Raw genomic sequence first — 20395 nt, forward strand, 5'->3', positions numbered from 1 at the left:
AAGATACCCAAAACCATCAGTGAACACAGCTGATTGAGTTTTGCTTGAAAAAGAAAAAAGTGAGGAGCGTCAATGACAGTTCAGTTCAGTCCCATTAGGTCTCGCAAGGGTACAAGCAATGACAGTGGAGACATTCAGATCTAAAGCAGTGAACTCCCTAGATCCCCCAAATTCATCAGTCAATTATTTGGTATGCTCTGCTTTACACCAGTTTTTTAAGCATTCAACCCTTGCTTTAGAAATAAATTTTATTTCCTGAACATTTGCCATTGAAACATTTATAGAAAAATGAAAATTGTAATTGAAAAGCAACGACAGTTTTTCCATTGTCAGGAACTGAAACAACATCAGGTCTTCAAGTTTTGAGCAAATAAAGTCAGTTCTGAATAAAAATAAAGTTCTGTTGAACTGAAATTTTCTCACAAAAATCTGCTTAGACCAGAAGGCAATTTTATTGAAAAAAACCTTTTTACCCAAAATGACAATGTTTCAGACCTTATTTGTTGTATGTATTTTTAGAATGTGTTATGTATCACTAGATAACATTTGCAGACTGCTCCAGTTGCCGAGGTAACTATGTTATTTTAATGATCAGCAGAGAGGATCATTATGTAAAACATTATGTTAATTTCAAACACAGAAAATTGATGTCTTGCTGTTACCTTGAAGCGGCACCTTTTTTTTTTCCCCTTAAAGTGCATTTTTCCATGAAAATTAATGGTATAGCTAAGTGCTTGAGTATCCTTTTCAGAGTGATTCAGGATGGCTTTGAAGGAAAATAAGGCAAAAAATTACACCTGACAACCAACTAATAGCAGATGAAGAAATTCAAACCACTGTATTCTTTTACAGAAAGAGTATAGGAATTTTTTTCAATATATTCTTAATAAACATGGACAGTGTGCAGGAATTTTAGGTGAGCACATCTATAATTTCATTTTTAACTTTGAAATGCATTATTGTTCAATTAAGGAAAGCAAATTATAACGTATATTTGAGTTCTGTTTGTGATAAAGTGTATTGTCCATGATACAGACCATCTGATGAAGATATTAACAACAGGACATTAAATTTTTGCTGCTTTTATTAGATTATGTATTTATAAGATTACTAGATTATACCAACAGTACGAATTCCATGCATTTACAATTCTACTGCAATCACAAATGCTCTTTCTGAGCCTGCAGAGACAACCTTGGTGGTGTTAGTAGTTCACAGAGCATGTCTGTTCTCAACCCTCCTTTCTCCATTAAAAAAATTGAAAATTATCCAAACTGTGTCTCACATAAATTCTAGGGTTCATAATAACAATTGCTGCTGTAGTACACCAGCCTCACGATGGCAAATTGTCTCAGGCTGCCAAATGCAACTCAATTTTGCCACCAGAATCTTCTTTTGCCTCTTCTCTGAAGTTCTGCCTGCAGATTGTGTTAAATTATGAACGCTTCATTCTCCAGGTGGAACTGGATGCTTTTATGAATCAGAATATGATATGCTCAAGACATCTGAGAGCTCCTATATTCTCCTGACACTTCATCATAATCACCTGATCCATTTTAGAGTCAGTGAACTCTTCTGACAATACTCAAAGTGCATTTTGACGGAGTCTATATTTATACGGACTGTACCTCTTCATTCCACGGAGCTTACTCGAATCCTTTCCCAAGGATTTCCTCTGCAGGCAAAGCTCTGACTTCAAAAGGTGGTAGCTCTTTTTCAGATTCTTTACCCATAATTACACCTAATACACTGCTCCTCTGTTTCAACCTCACCACCCCGACATGCCCATCTGACACACTGAGGTTTGCCAATTTGTACACATCCCAACAAGGATTGCAAGCGGAAAAAGTAAGAATGGGAATGAAACCTCAAGAATTGTATTAAATCAGCTAGATACTGTAAAAAGAACATATGATGATTAGCTGGGAATAAGCCATCTATTAGCTAATAGGATTAGGAATTTATTTCCTCCTTCCAACAGCTTATGCTTCACTTGTCCACTATGGGTGACCAAAGACTTTATTCTGAAAAGCTTTCTTTTCATCTGTAGTGTGGTGAAAATAGTGGGCTAAATTTTTAGTCCTTTGAATTATTTAAAATTTTCTGATGTACAGCATTCTGCTAGAAAATGCTGATTACTCAAAATCTAGAAGTTATTTTTGTAGAAATCTTCTGACAGAATATAAACAAAATACATTACCCTCTTGACTATTGAAATACACCTGAACATGATGCAAAAAAAAATTAAGTCAAAAAATGGTAGACTTTACTCACAAATCTGATACTGTCAAGAATGCATAGACAGAATGGAAACCACAGAGTTAAAGTTCCAATTCTCTATGGGGATTTCCAAGCAGTACTTTCTAGAAAAACTGAAATAAAATTTAGTGTAGCCAGCTTGCTTCAAAAAAAAAAAAAAAATATACATATATATATATATATACACACACACATATATACATATATATATGTGTGTATATATATGTATGTATGTATGTATGTATGTATGTATGTATATATGTATGTATATATGTATGTATCTAAATATAGTGATAGGTGTCTATATATGCATATGAATATATATAGATAGATAGATATGAATCAATAATAGCTTACAGGTACAAACTTCTGATTTACAGCAAACATTTAAATTGTATCTTTGTGGCACTAAGCTTACTTCCAAGCTGTCCACAGACCCCATATACTTTCTGGTGGCTGGGAACATTTCATGTACTGTGGCTTATCTTTGTTTGAATGTTGTTTAGACAGTGAAATCCTTCATTAGAGTAAGTAATTGAATAAAGCAATTTGAGTCAGAAAATATGAAATACAGTTTTGTGTGCAAGCTTTCTTCATAGAAGGTAATGTATGCATTATGAATGCCTTTGAATTACACTTAACACATACAACTTTCTTCAAGAGTCTTGTCCTGTTCAGTGCCCACAGTGGATGCACAAAAAGGGGAGAATAAGACTGAAGGGATACTCTTAATTTGGAGTGCACCAGAAACTGAGTAATTAATATTCATATATTTGAAAACGTGATCTACTGTTCTAGTCACTTGTTCTGCGATCATTTAGGTTGATCTTCACAGCAATAAAGACCCCAGAATCTTCTCCACAACCCAAATCAAACAGACGTAGAAATTACTTATATGTGGTTTATATGACGGGTTCATCCACTGGAGAGATGAAATTTCAAGAGATCCAAGATCCAGTAGTGCTTTAATAGGTAACATCAGTTTTTCAGGACTCTTACGGTAACACCAATGATGTTTTATTGCTCCCAGCCTTAATTTGGCCGCCTTCTGCTTCAGTCTTTTCGGCTCTTACTTGTAGATTAAAGAACTATGGCAAATCCTCCTGAGTAAACACTAACACGCTATAATCAATCCACCTCTCCTTCCCCGTGCTCTGCCGAGCTGCGTGGAGCTCAGACACCGGTTTCGCAGGGCGAGGCAGGTTGCCCAGGCCAGCCATCACCTCCCTTGCCCCTCGCTTAACTCTTCCCCACTGAGCAGCGCTTGAGAGAGGCACCGCGAGGGGCTCAGGACGCTGGGACGGGACCGGCTGCACGCACGCCGCACCTCCCGGCCCGTGTTCCCGCACGCTCCCCGTCCATCTGCCCCCGGTCACGGTGTCCCCGCCGCCGGCCGGCGCTGAGCGGAGCGGAGGGCAGCGGGCGGGGCTGTTCCGCGGTGGGGACTCCCCGCTCTGCACTGATGAAGATGCGCGGGGGTCGCGGCCCAGCCGCCCTCAGAGCCCGCCCCGCTCCCTGTCCCCGGGCAGGCCGTGAGGGCGAGGTGGATCGGGCTGTCCCGCGGGGGGGCCCGGCCCCGCCTCTGCCGGGCGGGGCGGCCCGGGCCGAGTGTCCCTCGGCCGAGCGTCCGCAGCGGCCCCGCCGAGCGTCCGCAGCGCCGCGGGCAGGGCCGGGCACGGCCGAGGGGCGAAGGCGCTGCCGCCCGAGGGGCCGAGAGCCGTGGAGCAGCAGCGAGGAGCCGCGGACGGAGGAGTCCCCGGGGAGCGGCTCCCTCCTCATCGCGTGTCCCTCCCGCCCCAGGCAGCGGCGGGGAAGGTGACCCGGGAAGATGGTGACCGTGGTGACGAAGCTGGTGCACTACCTGCACCTGAGGTAAGGGCGGGCGAGCGCGGCCGCCGCGCTGCTCCTGCCGCCGGGCGCACACCCGGGGCGAGCGAGCGGCAGTGGCGGGGCTGTCACCGCGGCTGTCACCCCGGCTGTCACCGCGGCTGTCACCGCGGCTGTCACCCCGGCTGGGAGCGGGTCCTGCCCCGGCCGGGCGCTCCCCGTCCGCTCCGCTCCGCTCCGTGTCCCGCTCTCTTCCCAGGCGCTCCCGAAGCGCGTCTTGCGGCGCCGCAGGACAGCAGGGCGCGTTGGTGGAAAACGCCCGTTGTCGCTCTAAAGTCTGGAAAGTCGGTGTCCCTACCCCTTGTGTAGTGTGATTATCCTATCATGGATTAGACAAATTGCGTATTTCGTATTTTTTTTTTAAATAAGACTTCTGTCAGGGTGCCTTACTAAGCCTAGTATCATCTATTTCCCTAGTATCATCTATTCTAGTTTAGCCGGCAAATACAAATATTTTTGCACTGGGTGGAGGGAAAGCAAAAAAGTGCGCACTCCTGGTGGTGTTCCACTTGTGTTTTGTTGAATCACAGTTTCTGCCCTGTGTATGAGCACTTGAACGTGCATCAAGAGAGTTGATGGAAAACTTAAATAATGTGTATCAAGAATAGCAAGCATAAATTTGATTTCTGAATGTAATGATATTTTAGTGAAGCATTTTCACATAAGGCTGCTCTGAGAGTTGATTTCATTACCTAATTTTTTTCAAGCTACCCATAGGAATGAGTGGAAAAAAGGGCAGTCAATTGTACTGTAACTTTTTATTGCTATGATTTAAGAGTTGAGTCCTATATTCCAATACCTGCAGCCTGTAGATACATTTTAAACAATTGTTGAAATAACAATACTTCAACATTAATTGCATGACAGAAGTATGTAATATCACCAGTTTTGCCTGGTTTTTTTTTTTTTTCTCTGCTACTTGTTAAACTTATTCTATAAATCTGACCAAAATCACAGCTCTAATTTTATAAATTTGTGTGCTTTTTTACTGTGTTACTTTGCAGGGCAAATAGAGAAGGAAGTCCAGAAGGAATAACTCCATCCAATTCTTTACTCCTGCCTTACTTCTGTTGTTCTCTTCTAACAGTGATTATTTGTTTAACGGAATATTCCTGCTGATTTTGAACCAGAGCTTCATGACTCTCTTTGCTTTATAAACATCAGACTGAAAAAATCTCAGCCCCAAAGACTTAATAATATAAAGGGAATTAGGAAACAGCAATTAGTGCAGACAGCTGAATGGATGCAGCAAAGCAAAAAAGTTATGTTCTGTATCCAGTGGCAGCCTGATCACTGTCAAGTATTTTGTAGATATCATGAGAAAAGATGCAAAAAGGCTGACAAGTTCAATGAACTTTAAGGATGTTCTTCTCCCACCGCATGAGCATCAAGGCATTGAGAAGGAGTGAAAAACATATCTGAAAGTTTATCAAATGCCTGGTCAGTGCCCTGGCTGAAGGCAGAATTTAAGTAGTTTAGTACTGGGTGAAAGAAGTCAATAAAAAAAGGGAAGATGTTAAGAAGTCAATCATTTGGCATTTATATGAGAAGCAGAGCTGTTGGAGATATGGCGGAAAAGAGACGCAGTAAATGCAACATTTGAAAGACTGAAGGTTATTAGTCCTAAATGAACATGAGTAAGGATTAATTTCCATTTGTCAGTGCTAAACAAGAGGATAGATACTTCACTGAGTATTGCTGGAATGGTAAATAGTGGCAGTATCTGTCAGGATGTAAATGAGCAAAAGGTGCTCCCTAAAACCCATTAGCAGGACAGGGAAGATTTGCACATTTGGTCATCTTTAGTGAGTCTGTAGGCTTAAAGTGTGGATTGATTTTTAGCAAGATCACATATTACTTTTTTCCCCATTCATGTCACAAAATCATGAGAGGTAGGGGATGGATGTTTCAGTCAGACATAAACAGGTATCATAATTAGGTATTAACAGGTACTTATTATTTGCCTCCTTCAGTAAGTGCCCAGCAATATAAAAATGAATGCAGAAAAGTATTGTAGAAATGAGTGCCTACATATGAAATTGTCTGCCATATTCTTGAAATGCTATGATTTCTGGTTAAATCATTTTAGTAGGCTTCTGGATAGCCACACCATAATATTTATTTTACTGCTCATGAGAATGGAAGTAGCTGAAAACCAAATAACAGCAAGGAACCCAAAAAAATTCACCGTCAGACTGAGTTAAGAATAGTAGGTTGCCGGTGTGATAGCAAAAATGCTTTTCATCAGCATTATGCTTTTTTCTCACCGTAGGCAGAACTGCTAAGAATAAGTTGTAACTCCTGTATTCTGTGTAAATTGTTAACCATTGAGTCCCAGTCCATGAATTTAATTTTAGGGTTCTGCCACAGTTAAGTGAATAAATACTATGCTAATATATATTAAGAAAAATATATATTAAAAATTGTACTTCATAAATTTCTAAGACTAGAGTTTATGACAAGATTGGACTGTGATAATAAAATAGTACACTGGGCAGCCCAACAATTACTGTAATCAGATCCTTAGAGAATAGTAACTATGCCCTTAATTCAGATCTTACTGAGAAGTAGATAATTAATTCAAATCACTTTAGGACTTGCACAGTTAGAAATGTGGACATCATGGGAACCTGTCTTTGAATTTGACACCTTGTAAAACTCAGGATCCTGAAGCTACAGGAGTAATATTAAGACCTTGGGCACTAAACAACTGTTCCAAAAAGTCCCATTTCTGAAAATCAGAAGTAAACACACAGAAATGCAATGCTCATGATGGTGGAAGAAATCATGTAGCAGTACTTGCTCTTTTATACTTACCTCAGCTAATTAACCCTCATGGTTCTGTACCATGTAAACCCCATTCTGCTGAGTCATAAACTTCTGATTAGTTTCAGTCAGACAAAAGGCAGGCTCACTGAATGGGAATGGATCAGCCAAGAAACTAATTGTAAAAATTCTAAATTAGGTTCTCAGCCAGGCGAGATGCCGATATTCATATCAATATACTTAATGCAATTAGCTCTGTATAAGTAAAGATTGTGCACCAAGTGAGAGCAAAGCAGTGCACAAAAAAAAGAAATGAGCAGTGATTCTTGAGAACAGCAAACAAAGGAGATGGCAGCAGATAGAGCAGTTTGCAATGACAACACTAGGCAACACAAGCAAACTGAAGACAAAGATGTAGACTTATGAATGTAAGACATTCATGAGGAGAGTGAACATTCGATGCTACCAAGGAGATTTCCACAGTAAACTGTATTGCAGAAATTCAAACTGAAGCATGGCCGGTATTGTTCATTTTAGGAAGTGAAAATTCTTAAGCTACACATGTGGAAAAGCACTGTCCCAGGCTTGAAATGCTATTTTGGAAGTTCAGGTTTTTGGTCAATGAATTATTAGTTTTCACAACCTGTCGCTGAAAGTGGTCAAATGAAATACAGTAATATTTTTAGTTGAAGCAGCATCTAATAACACTGTTTTGGAGCTGTCATGAAATCCCTACTTTTTTATATGAAATTTTTATATCTTTAAAAAGTTGTCAGAAATAAAAATCTGCTGACACTGCCAGTTACGTCTTACTTCATCCCTTTGATTCCAACAACTTAGCACTCACTAAAAGACCTCACTTAGGTTGTGCAGCTTTGAAATATATGTGAACTTAACAATCTGCTTCTTAAAAATGTGTGGTTTGAGTCCGCACGGTTTGAGGTGTGGCTGATGGACTGAATCCTGCCTGAGCAATGTTCATAACTAGCCTGGCACATTTTTCCTAACTGAGCTTTGGTTCAAGAAGGTTGGGCAAGAGATTGTACTAATGGCCCTCCAAGACCTCAGCATGTGGTAGTGCATGGTTATCTTGAGGAAGAAGCGTCTTCCCTTATCCTCTCTCCTGAGAGGATGAAGAAGCAGAGGAAGGAGCACAGCTACCTCGTGCTTAGAGGTCCAGCAGAGGTTGAAGCTGCTATTACAAGCACACACAGTCTGCACCTCGTGGTTCAGCATCCCTGGCTACCATACTAGGGCAAAGGGTTTCCCTGTGAAATTTTTTAAGTTTCATGCCTCTTAGAAATCTCTTAGATTTCTGGGCTTGGTACTAGTGTGGCCATCTCTGGTGGTCAAGTAAAGGGCACAAAGAGTTCTGCTGAGTGGTGCAGGTGAGGTTATAGAGCACAGGTATTATTTTATGGCTCCTTATGCTTGCAGTAGCATACAAATGGTCTGCATGGACCATTGGCTGGTCTTTTATTCTTACCAGCCCCTGCTCTCCCCTCAAGCCAGAGATATACTTGTGAATGATTTTGTTTGATTTGTAAAATTATGCATTAAAAAAATTCATTTTGGGACACACAGGTCTAATGTTGTTGACTTCTGAAGTTCTTGAATTAATTTTCTTTTAGGAGCTTAATGTGTCCTTAACATGAGGTTTTCTGTTTGGTTTTTTTTTTTTTTTTTAATATCTAATTTAGCCGCTCTCTATTGTTCCTTATACCCTGGTGTAGGAGCACAAGACATAAGGATTGGAAAGAACTTTCTATCTCTCAGAGTGCTACCTTGCAGCTTACAAGAAAGCCACTATCTTTAATCCACTTCAGGAACATACTGAGCTTTTTTAAAGATTAGGCTGTTTGTCCTTCTTGATGGGTGTTCTGGAACCACGCTCCTCTTGAAATTTAGAAATGTATTTCTAATTTTATACCTACAGTTGCCAATGGAAATTTTCTATATATATCTTTTATATTGACACTGTCCATGAAAGGAAATTGATTTTCCCACCCAAGACACATATGTATCTTGGGTGGGAAAATGAGTGCTCACAAACAGAAATTTTATTGTTGTTTTTTAGCTGCTTGTGCTGACTAGACTCTTCTCTTTTCCATGTGATTGTCCACATTCGACCACATCTTTCTTGATTATGAGTGATTAGAAGTGACACTATAATTTTACTTAATGTGTGATCAATGTCTGTGATATTAAAAGTCTGCTCTCTGGCCTGATATAGCTAGATGTACACAAAACTGCCTATACCTTTTTATTCTGTACAACACTGTGTTTATGGCTGCCTTATGACCAGTTAGTATCTGTCATTTCAAGCTGATGAACCTCCTGGCTTATAGTATAAAATGTAGTTATTAAGTCTATTAAATTCATGGACTTGCGCATAATTTTTTATTTTTTCAGTCCTTTCAGTAAGCCATTTTTCCTGTATAGTATCCTGGACTTTCTCTAAATTGATATCCTTAATTTTATAATATCAGTAAATTTCACATTCTTCTTTCTGTGCCAAAGTTATGAATGAAAATATCAAATAATAAGATCATTAGTTGGAGGGAACCCAGAGAAAGCTTGATAGGAAGACTCCTCCAGTTCATTGGTTTGTTTTTCAATGAAATGTATTGCTGTCTCTTTTATAATGAGCCTTTCTCTCATTTACAGACTTGCACTGTTCCCACTGTCCCATTTGTTTAGCTCTGTATGTAGTTACAGTCCTTATGTGTTCCAGTATCAAATGCAATACTGAAGGCCATATAGGATTTGTCTCCTGCAGCCCCTACTCCTTAACACATGTTATTTTAATATTAATATATTATAATAATCTGTTTTTATCTTGCTAAAGGTTAATAATGCCTTGTATTTTATCCCAGTTTTCCATCTACCTTCGTGTCTCAAAATATGCTTTCCTTTGGAGCACTTAAAAAAGACTTGCATACTGTCAAACTCAGAGTAACAGGTGTAAAGTTGCCAGTTTTTCAGTTTTTCTCTTTCTGAATTGTATTTTTATGTTGATATTCCCTGGTAATATGGCATCACTTGAGCTGATAGATTATTGTGATCACTTACTATTGAATTCTTAGGGAAATTATTTCAATATCTAGGACAGATGATTATCTGTTCTGCCATCCTTAATTTTACCAAATCTTAAACACTTTGCTTCTTACTTAAATACAATGCAGTGTTATCCACATATTTTCAGGACTAATCTGGCTTTTGATGTCATTATCCTGACAGATTATTGAGTTGGGAAGTTTTGGGATGGCCATGCCAACATTATCTTTGATCTCAACTTCATTCTTACTGTACAGCAACTTCATTGCCATTTAATTTCTCTTTTTCTCTGTACTGTCAAAGAATACTACACATAATTTAATTTATATTGTTAGGTGTCAAAACCTGTCAGCTGTCAAAATCCCGCTTGACTTTTGGCAATTTTTACTTTATCCCTACATTTTTGACTTTTAAGACAGTGCTTTCTTGCCATCCCCTGCTGCTCCTCCCTCCCTCCTTCTTTCTTGTAGACCTTTTGCTCATACCTTATGAAGTGTTTAGATAAATCCATTTATTTTCTCAACTGAAGATGCTGCACACTTGTCAGTGATCTTTATGGAGCTCCCAACCCTTTCCCTTCAAAAGATACTGAACATCTGAGAAACCTGTGGTGAGGCTGTGGAGCAAAGAACTCAAGGTCTTTAGGCTTGGGAATCATCTGTTTGTAAGCCTGAACTCTTATTTTTATTTAAAACTGACATGCAGAGGAAAAAGCATGCACTCAGCAAAAAGCTGTTAGTAACAACATGCTGTTTAAAGTTGTCAATTCAGCTCATTCTGACTAGAAAGGATTACTAAATTATTGTATTTCCAGCTCTGCAAAGAAGTCACCCTCTTCCATCAGCACTTTTGGCTCAAGAAAAGGATATTTGTTCATCTCTGCTTTGAAACAGCTTAAACCACTTTCTGACCAATCTCTGATAACTGACAAAAGAATTCTCAGAGTGAATGAAGAGTTTCAACCTAGCAGTTTCCCCTCAATTGAACTTAATTCCATCTTTGACTAAAGGCCATCACCGATGCTTTGTTATCATTTAATGTCTCACCATTCTGCTCCATGGGATACCTCCTGGAGCCCATACAAAGGCAGGAGGATTATCAGAGCCCAAGGAACGTGTGCCCTGGCACACTTACCGTTTCAGCTTCTCACTGGTGAGAAAGCTTGCTAGATGCAATAGAAAGGGACACACTTGTACTGTATGGAGGTGGAAGGGGACCTTTGCCACCAGGGGAAGGATGGTTGGCAGATATCTTCCAGACAGCATCTCCTTCTCCTCTCTCTGATACTACCTGGCAAACCAGGCATGGCCTTGGCTGGGCAGCCCACATGGAGGCTTTTCCAGCACTGGAAAGGAGATGGCTGCAGTAACTGTGAGCTTGTTTTCCTCATTCTCTTAGGGAGTACAACAGTATGTGTGGCATGCTCACAGACCTTCATTCCCTCACTATTCCTGCTCAGATGCTTATTCCTTCAATGCTTCCTCACATACCATCTCAGCAAAACTGACTGCAGTAAGAATTGAAAAGCCTAATATTACCTTTTTTCCCTGTAAGATTGATCAATAGAATCAATGGATATTTGATTTCTATCATGTAATAAGTTTTTATCAGCCCCATTCCTCCATTGTACTGTCAAAACTTCCTTCATAATCTCTGGATTAAAAAAAAAAACCAGCCAGTGTGGCTATCAGAGTCCATCAGCTTGGAGGCAAGGATTCCATTACTTCAATAATTTTTTTCTGTACCATAAAGATCAAAATAAGAAACAGTGCTGTATGAAGTAAGATTTGAGGTGTCAGAGATTTAAAGCAGGAACAGTGAAAATTAATAGAAAGTCAACTCAAGAAAATGACACAGACAAGTACATTTTACTTACTGAAGCCAGCAACCCAGAAAAAGCTCTTGGGCACTGTGTCCCACTGAGCTGCAGAAATTTGAATAGTTATCTGATGGAGGAATTAGGAATCCAGACATTTTCTGGACTTACTGATATGTAAGTCAAGCAATGTCATGGCAAGAACTTGGTGACTTTGAGAAAAAACAGTATATACTTGTATTTGTAAAAAAAATTTTCCTAGGGAGCATAATAACAAATAGTGACAGCAAAGAAATGCATGCCAATGCCATTAAAAAAGTCCACCTAAGTTGAAAAGCAAAATACAAGAAAAAGCAAAAAAAGGGTCAAGAATGCCATTTGGAGGCAAACACAAAGATGTCTAGCAGAAAGGAAGTAGTCATAGATAATTCAATAAATTTAATGTTTTTAAGAAAAGAAATGCTAATGCTTAATGTCTGCTGAGAAATAAGCTTAAAGTCAAGACAAATATAATTTATGGAGCTAAAAATTCTCTTTATTTCTTCCTTGCATTCTTGGACAAAGATATTTTTCCTTATTGTATTTGATTCTGCTCTCAGAGTTGGAATGTCTGTAGGTAGTGAAGTGGTCAGTTTCCTCATACTCATGGCAAGGGCATGCATTGACATTGTGGACTTTATCATAATTTCTGAGGCAAAATCAAATGGCCTAGGGATTTACACAAAGTAATGAGAGCCAGACCTACATTCCCTTGTTTACAGGTATCTTTACCTTCATTTCCGTTCTCCAGAATTGACATTTCCTCTAGCAAAAATGAGAGAATCCCTGCCCCTCTGTACAGGGGCAAGCCAGCCCCCATGTTGCAATCTATGATGCTATCCAATTTTTAAAGTTTTCTCCAAACCCCAGGTTTGGAGCAAAGGGTGAGTGCAAGAGGAGAACTCATCTATAATGTATGTTTCCTGTAGGGAATTTTAATTCTGTGAAAAGAATTTAGGTCCTGTCTGTTCTTCCCAGCAGAGAAACATATGGCCCTGCATTTGGTGGCCAGCACTAGCAACAGATTAACATCTCCCATAAATACCACATTTTGCTGTTATGACAGTAAATGCCTGGCACACCTGGGCATAATGAGACAAGAGATTTCATAGCTTTTCACAGAAAAGCACATATTCTCTACAAATTAGGGACGTGGTATTGATTTTTAATTACATATATAAGATGGGATGGTTTATATCTCCAATAATCTTTAAAGGCTGCCATCTGCCTCTAGACAAACTTAAGAAGGAAACCTAATTTGGATAAAAACCTGCTTGGATAGTTAATTCAGTTAAAGGATCAATTTCTAATAAAATTGAAGGATTGGGCTGTGTGATAATCCTTTGAACTACCTGCAGCAGCAAATTTGTCCTTAGCTTTTCTTTCCCACAGTGCCACACTGGCTCTCAGCTTCCTGGTAAGTGAGGTAAAGGTGATTTACCCAGTAAGGTGTATAAAAACTGACTGAAACAAAATTGAAAGAATTTTAAAATTACTGCTGTTGTAATATTAATAAGAGCAGTAAAACTCATCAAAATTTAGATTATAATAATAAAAGAACTTTAAAATATGTAGTAGTGATATGAGGTAAGTAGATGTTTTTAAGATTTATTTAAAAGTAAGAATTATGAATGCATGCTCATGTACATGTACTCCCTGGAAATGGGATCAACAAAGACCTTCAGTGTTATGGGACAGACAGACAAAAAATGAGGACAGAACAGAGGTGTTAAAGTAAATATCACTTTGAAGTGTCTTAGTCTTTCAGAACTGTGTTTCTGCTCCTAAACAAAAGCAGTTTCCATGCAATGAACTCCCTGGCATTTACTGACTCCCCCTGCACTCTGTGCCCTTAGCAATTTCCCTTGAACTCTCTTACATGGCAGAGTCTGAGGTCCAGATCAATTTGATAAGTAGGAAATCATAATGAGCTGTTTGTAATAGATTTAAGTGCAGTAAAGGATGCTATGTTTTCTTTCAAGGTGTCTTTAGAGCTAACATAGAGACACCATTTTAGTGTTCGGTGCTTCATGGTGTTGTCAATTTAATGACTTACGTAAGATTTGTAAATCCTTCATGACATTTTTATTAAAGGAAATATTACTTCATCTACTGTGCTGCTAACAGCAACATTTAGTTTCCCTAGGTAAGTGAGAAGTTCAGAGCAGTGTCAGAGCTTAGCTACATTAGCCATTTGTGGTGAAAGAAAAGCCTCTATTAATGCTTATGCACTAGAATTAAGATGACTTGAATGCTGTAATCCTTCCTGTTCAGCTATTGGCATCATGCTCCCATCTGACAACAGCTGTTTCCTTCTTAATCTGATGGAAAAAAATGGTGGTAGATTGTTACTTGCACCATTACAAGCTCAGTCGTTCTATTTTATGTTTTAGTAAATATGAACAGCATTTCATAATAAAACCCTGTTTAACCCTCTTTAATGTATCTATGTGTTACATATAGTATAGTCTTGTTTATTTTGCTTCAGTAAGTACCCAAAGAGCTGACAGACATTGTTCTGCACCAGCATTTTACTTTCAGTTCTGTAGCAAGATCCAAAACTTGTCATGAGGAAAAAACCCAGGCATTTGGGGCACGTAAGAAAAATGAGTAAGCACTGCATGTCATGACACTCTGTAATCACCACTCTTGGCAGAAGGCCAAGCATGGAGTTCACAGAGGCTTTTGAAGCTACTGGAGCTGGAGGGTTCTGCCTTGGAGCTGGATATCAGGCTGACATCTCTGCATTTCCTTACAGCTGCTACTTTGAAGACACAAAAATACATTTGCCTCACCTTTTCCCTGAGTTTCAAATTGTGGGGGTACTTAGGTGAATCTTGGAGTTCCAAAACTCATCCGTGAGAATCAGATTTGAACACTTCTGGATCACAGTCCCATCATAGGTGCTGGTTTGGCTGACAGCTACTGGTATGCCCACATATATTGAATACATTTGGTATTGGAGATAAAAGCTTGCTAAATGACAAAGTATTCCTTGAAAGCAGAAGGCTGAGCTTTTTTTTATTTTAACACAAAAAACTCATTTTGGGCTGGTGATACACAGAGTAGTGACCGCTGTTGGTTGTGAAGCTGGAGAATTTAACTGATGATCTTGTCCTTTATGTGTTTTCTGAGTTTAGCTTGGGAACACAGTGGAATTCAGACATGGATAAAGGGGACAAAAAAAGGGACACACTAAAAATCAGGCAAAATTAGGCAAATAATTCTCTACCTTTCAAAATTATGAACTTTATTTTAATTTCAGGTGAAATCCTTTGGATAGAAAACACAGATGTCAATATTTACAAGAACAGTGGAAGCTACAGAAGGCAGCTGGTTTGCACCCACCATTACCCAGCACTGTGTGTACGTGTGCTGTGGATCACCCCAAGGGTACAAATCTCTCTGATACACAGGAAAGGAGGAAAGGATTTTGTGATTGTCAGATTAGGAACTATTTTTCTCTGATCCAGACAGTTATTGTGAACAATTCCAATTATTGGTGGGAGAAATACTCGGAGTCATCCCAGATCTTCCAGCAGCAGAAATGCCAGCTTCTGGAGAAAATGGACTTTGGCTCAAAGTCTCCTAAAATTCACCTTGTCTAGCCCAGTAGCTGTTGAAAGCAAAGCTGGTGTCTGTTGCAAAACACAAAATATTGTGACTAGCAGGATAGAAAGGAAAAATGGTCCTGCTCTTCTGTCTACTCTTCCTATCAGATATGCCCTCTGAGAAACAGAGTTCCTTAATGTTTGCAGTTGGTGGTTCCTCAGGCTGGAACACCCACCCCATGAATTGGCTGCACAAAGACTGAACTTCTTACTCCTTTCTCTGGAATTGGTGCAACTATTAATTTGTAATTCAGAGGATCTTTGAACCTACCCTTGTATTAGCTAAGAGCCAACCTGAGATTGTTAACTTAGCAAATCACTTGATTCTGCAGTTCTCCTTTGTATTAGCTGCTTCCAGTAATGAGACTTTGCATGCAAATACAAATAGTTGGAGCAAAATGAAAAACTCTAAGCCCCAATAGATAAAATTAAATATTGCAAGTATTTTCATGACACTGCAGAATGTATGAATAATGATCAAGTGTTCAGGAATGAAATGGAAGGAAACAAAATATGGAATCCTTTGCTAATAATAAAGATCTGCTATGTAAATTGTATTTAATACCATCTTCAAAGATGAGTTCTTGGGAGTATTCTCAAGGGAATTTGTTTTATTTGCTCCATCTACCTTGGTTTAATCTGAAGTAAATAAAGTTTATTTAAAATATGTTCTTAGTTTTCAGTCCTACTAACTCAAACATAACACCGAAACCAATCAGCAGGACAGTCTTTGGGCATCAGTATGAGCTGGATTGTGAGCTCTAAAATGCCTCCAAATGTAATTTTTTGAAGGACATGGATTGATAATATATACTGACATTTTACAGATTTCTGTGAGAACAGATTGTTTTAAGGAAGTTTTCTAATCCAGATGTGTTCTAAATGTTTTTACTTTTAACCATAGCAAAATGCATTTGACAGTTTTAATTCATTATCTTAAAATACTGCTTAGAAATTCAGAGTGATGCAGATGTCTTTCTCTTTGTCCACTGACATTTTTGATATTTACATTTCCAATCAGGGCGTAAACACAACAGTTTCGCTGACTAAAGTGCACTGTTAAAATTTAAATGCATGTTTATTTTGTGAATACTTAATTCACTGAATTAAGATAACACTGAACATCCACTATGAGCAGGGAACATGGCTTGCAATTTAGAAAGGGGCCTGTGTTCTGCAGATAAGTACACTGTCAGTGTTAGTCTGTGTTTAAAATGTTTCAGCTACAGGGGTTAGAGTTGAAGAATTGCTTCATTTCTGCAAATCTGGAGCAGGCTTCACAAGATCCACGGTTGGGAATGAGTTCCTGAGAATTGCTTGTGACAACTGCATGTTAATTGTGATCCAGATTTCGTTGAAAGGTGACGGTTTTAAACCTAATCAGGAAGTTGTATCCTCAGAAAGTTCAATAAATTCAATCATAAATTAAAGAGGATGTGTTACCTTTAAAAGAAAAAAATAAATAATGCAGTATAATAAAGATATTTTTTCTAGTGTCTTATAGTGAATAATAATTTCTATTTTTTGTCATTCGCATGCATTTACATTACTCTCATTGTAGCAAGGAACAAGAATTATTTTAAATTCTGGCCTATTTGAACATAAAAGTAGCTCTACTGGTTTGGAGAAAGTCCATCTCCCTGGCATCCTACCTGTTTAAAAGACACCCATAAAAGAGTTTTAAGGAAGGGGCAATATTCCCAATGCTCTCACCAGCTTGCAGCCATATGCTGCCAGGCAATTCCTGAGCCAGATGTTCTTTCTGTGTGTTTAGCAATAGTCCATGGATAAATCTTCCACAAACATGTCTGGTCTTGCCGAGAACTCGTGTAAGCTTTCAGCTTCACCAGCATCCTGCAGCCAGCAATACCACCGTGCAGTGACACATGATGTGGAATGCCACCCCCTCCAGTTTGTTTTGAGTCGGTTTCTTCATTGCAATTACTGTCAATTCCCCTTAGTGCTGCTGCTGGGAGAGACAGTGAATGATCCATTGATACAAGTCCTTTTTTCTCCCTTGAGGTTTGGGTCTCAGTAATTTAGTTCCCTGTCTTTACCTGTACGCCACCTTCTCTGCCCTCTGTAAGTGTTTGGTGGCTTTTAAAAATTGATCCTCTAATTACAGTAGCCTGCAGTCAAATCACTAGGATTGCTTGTTTTATGAGCCAGGTATATTCAACTAAGTCCTGAATTAGAAATGGTATTTAATATAGTTTAAATCTGAATGTTGTTTAAACATAAACACAGCTTCCATTATATTGTGTTTGGATGTTTGGGAAAATCAACCTCTTAACAGAAAACCTGATCTGACTGTACAATTTAGGCCAATACTTATTTTATTATTAATGCACATTGTTTGCTTCTGTAAGAATACGTTACGTCAGAAGAGTTTGCCATGTACTTTTATAACTTAAAAGTCTTTCTGACATACACAAAGCATGGTATAGTAAATTCTGCTGGGAGATTTGTAAATATATTCCCAGTATTCTTCTGTGCTTAGCAATATATCTATAATTTAGGAATGGTGCTTAATCATCTATCCCAACACTTCTGCACTTTCAGACCCTAAATGTGATTAATACAAAATCCAGTACACGTAGTGGGTCCTTGCAAAGCAACTGTGATGGAGCTTTATTTAAAATTTTGTTCATGCTTTTCATTAAAGTACTTATCTGCAGCCAAGAGAATAGGAAATTAGGTTGACTAAAATAGCTACAATAGTCTAAACTGAATAGTTAAAAGTAGGGAATTCTACTGATTAAAACAGGGTACTTGAAAAATGGCAACATTCTAAAGTTATAACTATTTCACAGCTTGTTGGCAGCTACAAAATTATGTACCTGCTTCAGGGAGAAAAAACAACATTTCAGTTTTGCCCATGTGAATAGTATATTAGACAGCACTTAAGACATTTTAAACTATTATGGTTATATATTGTAATATATATTTCTCCATAATGTTGCAGCACACATTATACATTGGGCTGACTCCTTGTAAAAATATCTTTCTGTGATTTCTGTAATGAAATGCACTTTGGATAGATAATAACCTGATGCTTCCACAAATAGATAACTCTGAAACTGGGGCTAGGAAAAAGCAAAATATTCAGTTTGAAAACTGCTCCTATGAGCATCTTCTCTTAGAGTAGCAATAATCTTTTATACCAATTCCGTCTTAATTTTTAGTGATGATCCAAAGCAACTAAAGGGAAAAAAAAGAGGCTAAGGAAAAAAATAGAAAAATAATTATTTTGGTGGGCATGCAGCTTTTTTCCCCTTAACTGTTCATTCATGGCCAGGATCCCCAAAACCATCAGAGAGATGTGGTGTTTGTGCTGTTGCTTTGATAAAACTAAAACTAAGATGTCTACAGACTAATTTTTCTAATTTTTGGAAGTGCTTTTTGGGCTTTTGTACTCTTGAAAACCAGCCTATTTCAGTGAGAAATGTGGATTTTAAGAAATAATAGTTATACTAGGAAAAGCCCTACTGTGGTTGCAATAGAAAAGCACTTTACACTACCACAGCCACCTAAATACCTGAACAGGTATTAAAGGTTACAAGTACTCTTATATTGATAAAATTTATCAACACTAGTATGTTTTCTCTGTACCCATTCTGGAAGAGTCTAGCTGGCCAAATTAAAGTGTAGAAGGCCGTAGTGATAAAGCTTCCATACCAAAATTCTCCTAATTCCTTTGGGATGTGCACAAAACTTGGGTGCTGTTGACAAGGACCCAGCCTGAACTGTAAATGTCTTTCTGAACATGAAAGGGAGAGGGAGCTGACACCTGGTCATCCCATCATTTTGGTGGGAGCTGTGCAGGGAATGATTGTACACAAATTCTTGTGGAATTTCACACTGCTGTTTCATTCTCCTGTCTGTTCTGGGATTTTTTACCTGAAAGAAAGAGTGCTCTAATTTTTTGCCATAGTGCTATTTCCTAAAAGACCTCTCTGGTACTAAGAATGATGTTGAAAAAAATCAGGAAGTGATCTAAGCAAAAAATGCAAAAAGAAAGCAGAATGAGGGAATAGGAATAGGTTGTCCTATAATTATCCCCCAATTAAAAACAACCCCAACAAGCAAACAAACCACAAGGAAAAAGCAATTTAAATACTTAAAACTGAGAATCTTTTATGAATCCAAAATGCAGACAGCAAACAATTCACTCCTGGATCTATTTATTTGTTCCTCAGAAGAGAATTTACAAGCCCAAAGCCAGGCTGGTGGATCATGCAGTTCAGGCAGCACTGGGCCAGGGGCCTGAAGGCTTGGTAGCAGCTACCCTGGTGCCCATCTCTCCTGCATCAGAGATGAGTGTAAAGGAGCCCAAGTGCTGCAGCAGGTGCTGAGCTCGCAGGACAGGAACTAGGGCTGAAATATTAGTCCAGGAAAATCAGAAGAGGCTTAGTCTCTGACTTTGGTGGGGTCATAATTTTGCTTCATGTGCTCTGGCAGCAGAAAAACTTCAGTATTCTACTGCCCTGTCATTTATAACCTCATTTCCCAAGTCTTTTTCAGGCTTTGATGAAGTAAGGCTACCTTCTTCACAAACACTGATTATCTCAGCTATGGAATGATAAATTCTTGTTCTACAATGCAGGCATTTACCTTATAATTTATCCATTTGACTTTTGTCTATTCATCAATCCTTATCATCCATTGCCTTAAGAAGAGAATGTCAAACAATCTATGGCACTCCTATTAGACAATTAGAAAATTTGGAACGCTGGTCATTACATATCTGCATATATGGGGAATGAAGGAGAAAAAACCATATTTGTATAATAGTTGAAGTTTTCTTGTTTGTGGCCTGTGTGTGGGTTTTGCCATGCTTCTGGTTTGTCCTTCACCTTGCAGCTTGTGAAAAGCAAAACACAAACAGGATTTTCATATGAGTACTACTTGATTGTTCCTAACCTGTTCCTGTTAGCTAAGCTAACAGAAATGTGATTTT

The 20395-nt window shown here is 38.8% G+C and overlaps 1 protein-coding gene across 1 annotated transcript in view; it reads left to right on the forward strand.

The window, feature by feature from the left end:
• The first annotated feature begins 4044 nt into the window (after positions 1 to 4044).
• ARHGAP18 (Rho GTPase activating protein 18) overlaps positions 4045 to 20395 on the forward strand; it is a 94911-nt gene continuing 78560 nt past the window's right edge. Inside the window, exon 1 of the mRNA XM_054279538.1 lies at positions 4045 to 4131. Coding sequence (XP_054135513.1) covers positions 4088 to 4131 — 44 coding nt within the window. The 5' untranslated portion in view covers positions 4045 to 4087. The remainder of the gene's footprint in view (positions 4132 to 20395) is intronic.

This window comes from Melozone crissalis, unplaced genomic scaffold (genome assembly GCF_028551555.1).
Source record: "Melozone crissalis strain CALT ecotype California unplaced genomic scaffold, PUWL_Pcris_2 ptg000027l_1, whole genome shotgun sequence".
Taxonomy (NCBI): Eukaryota; Metazoa; Chordata; class Aves; order Passeriformes; family Passerellidae; genus Melozone; species Melozone crissalis.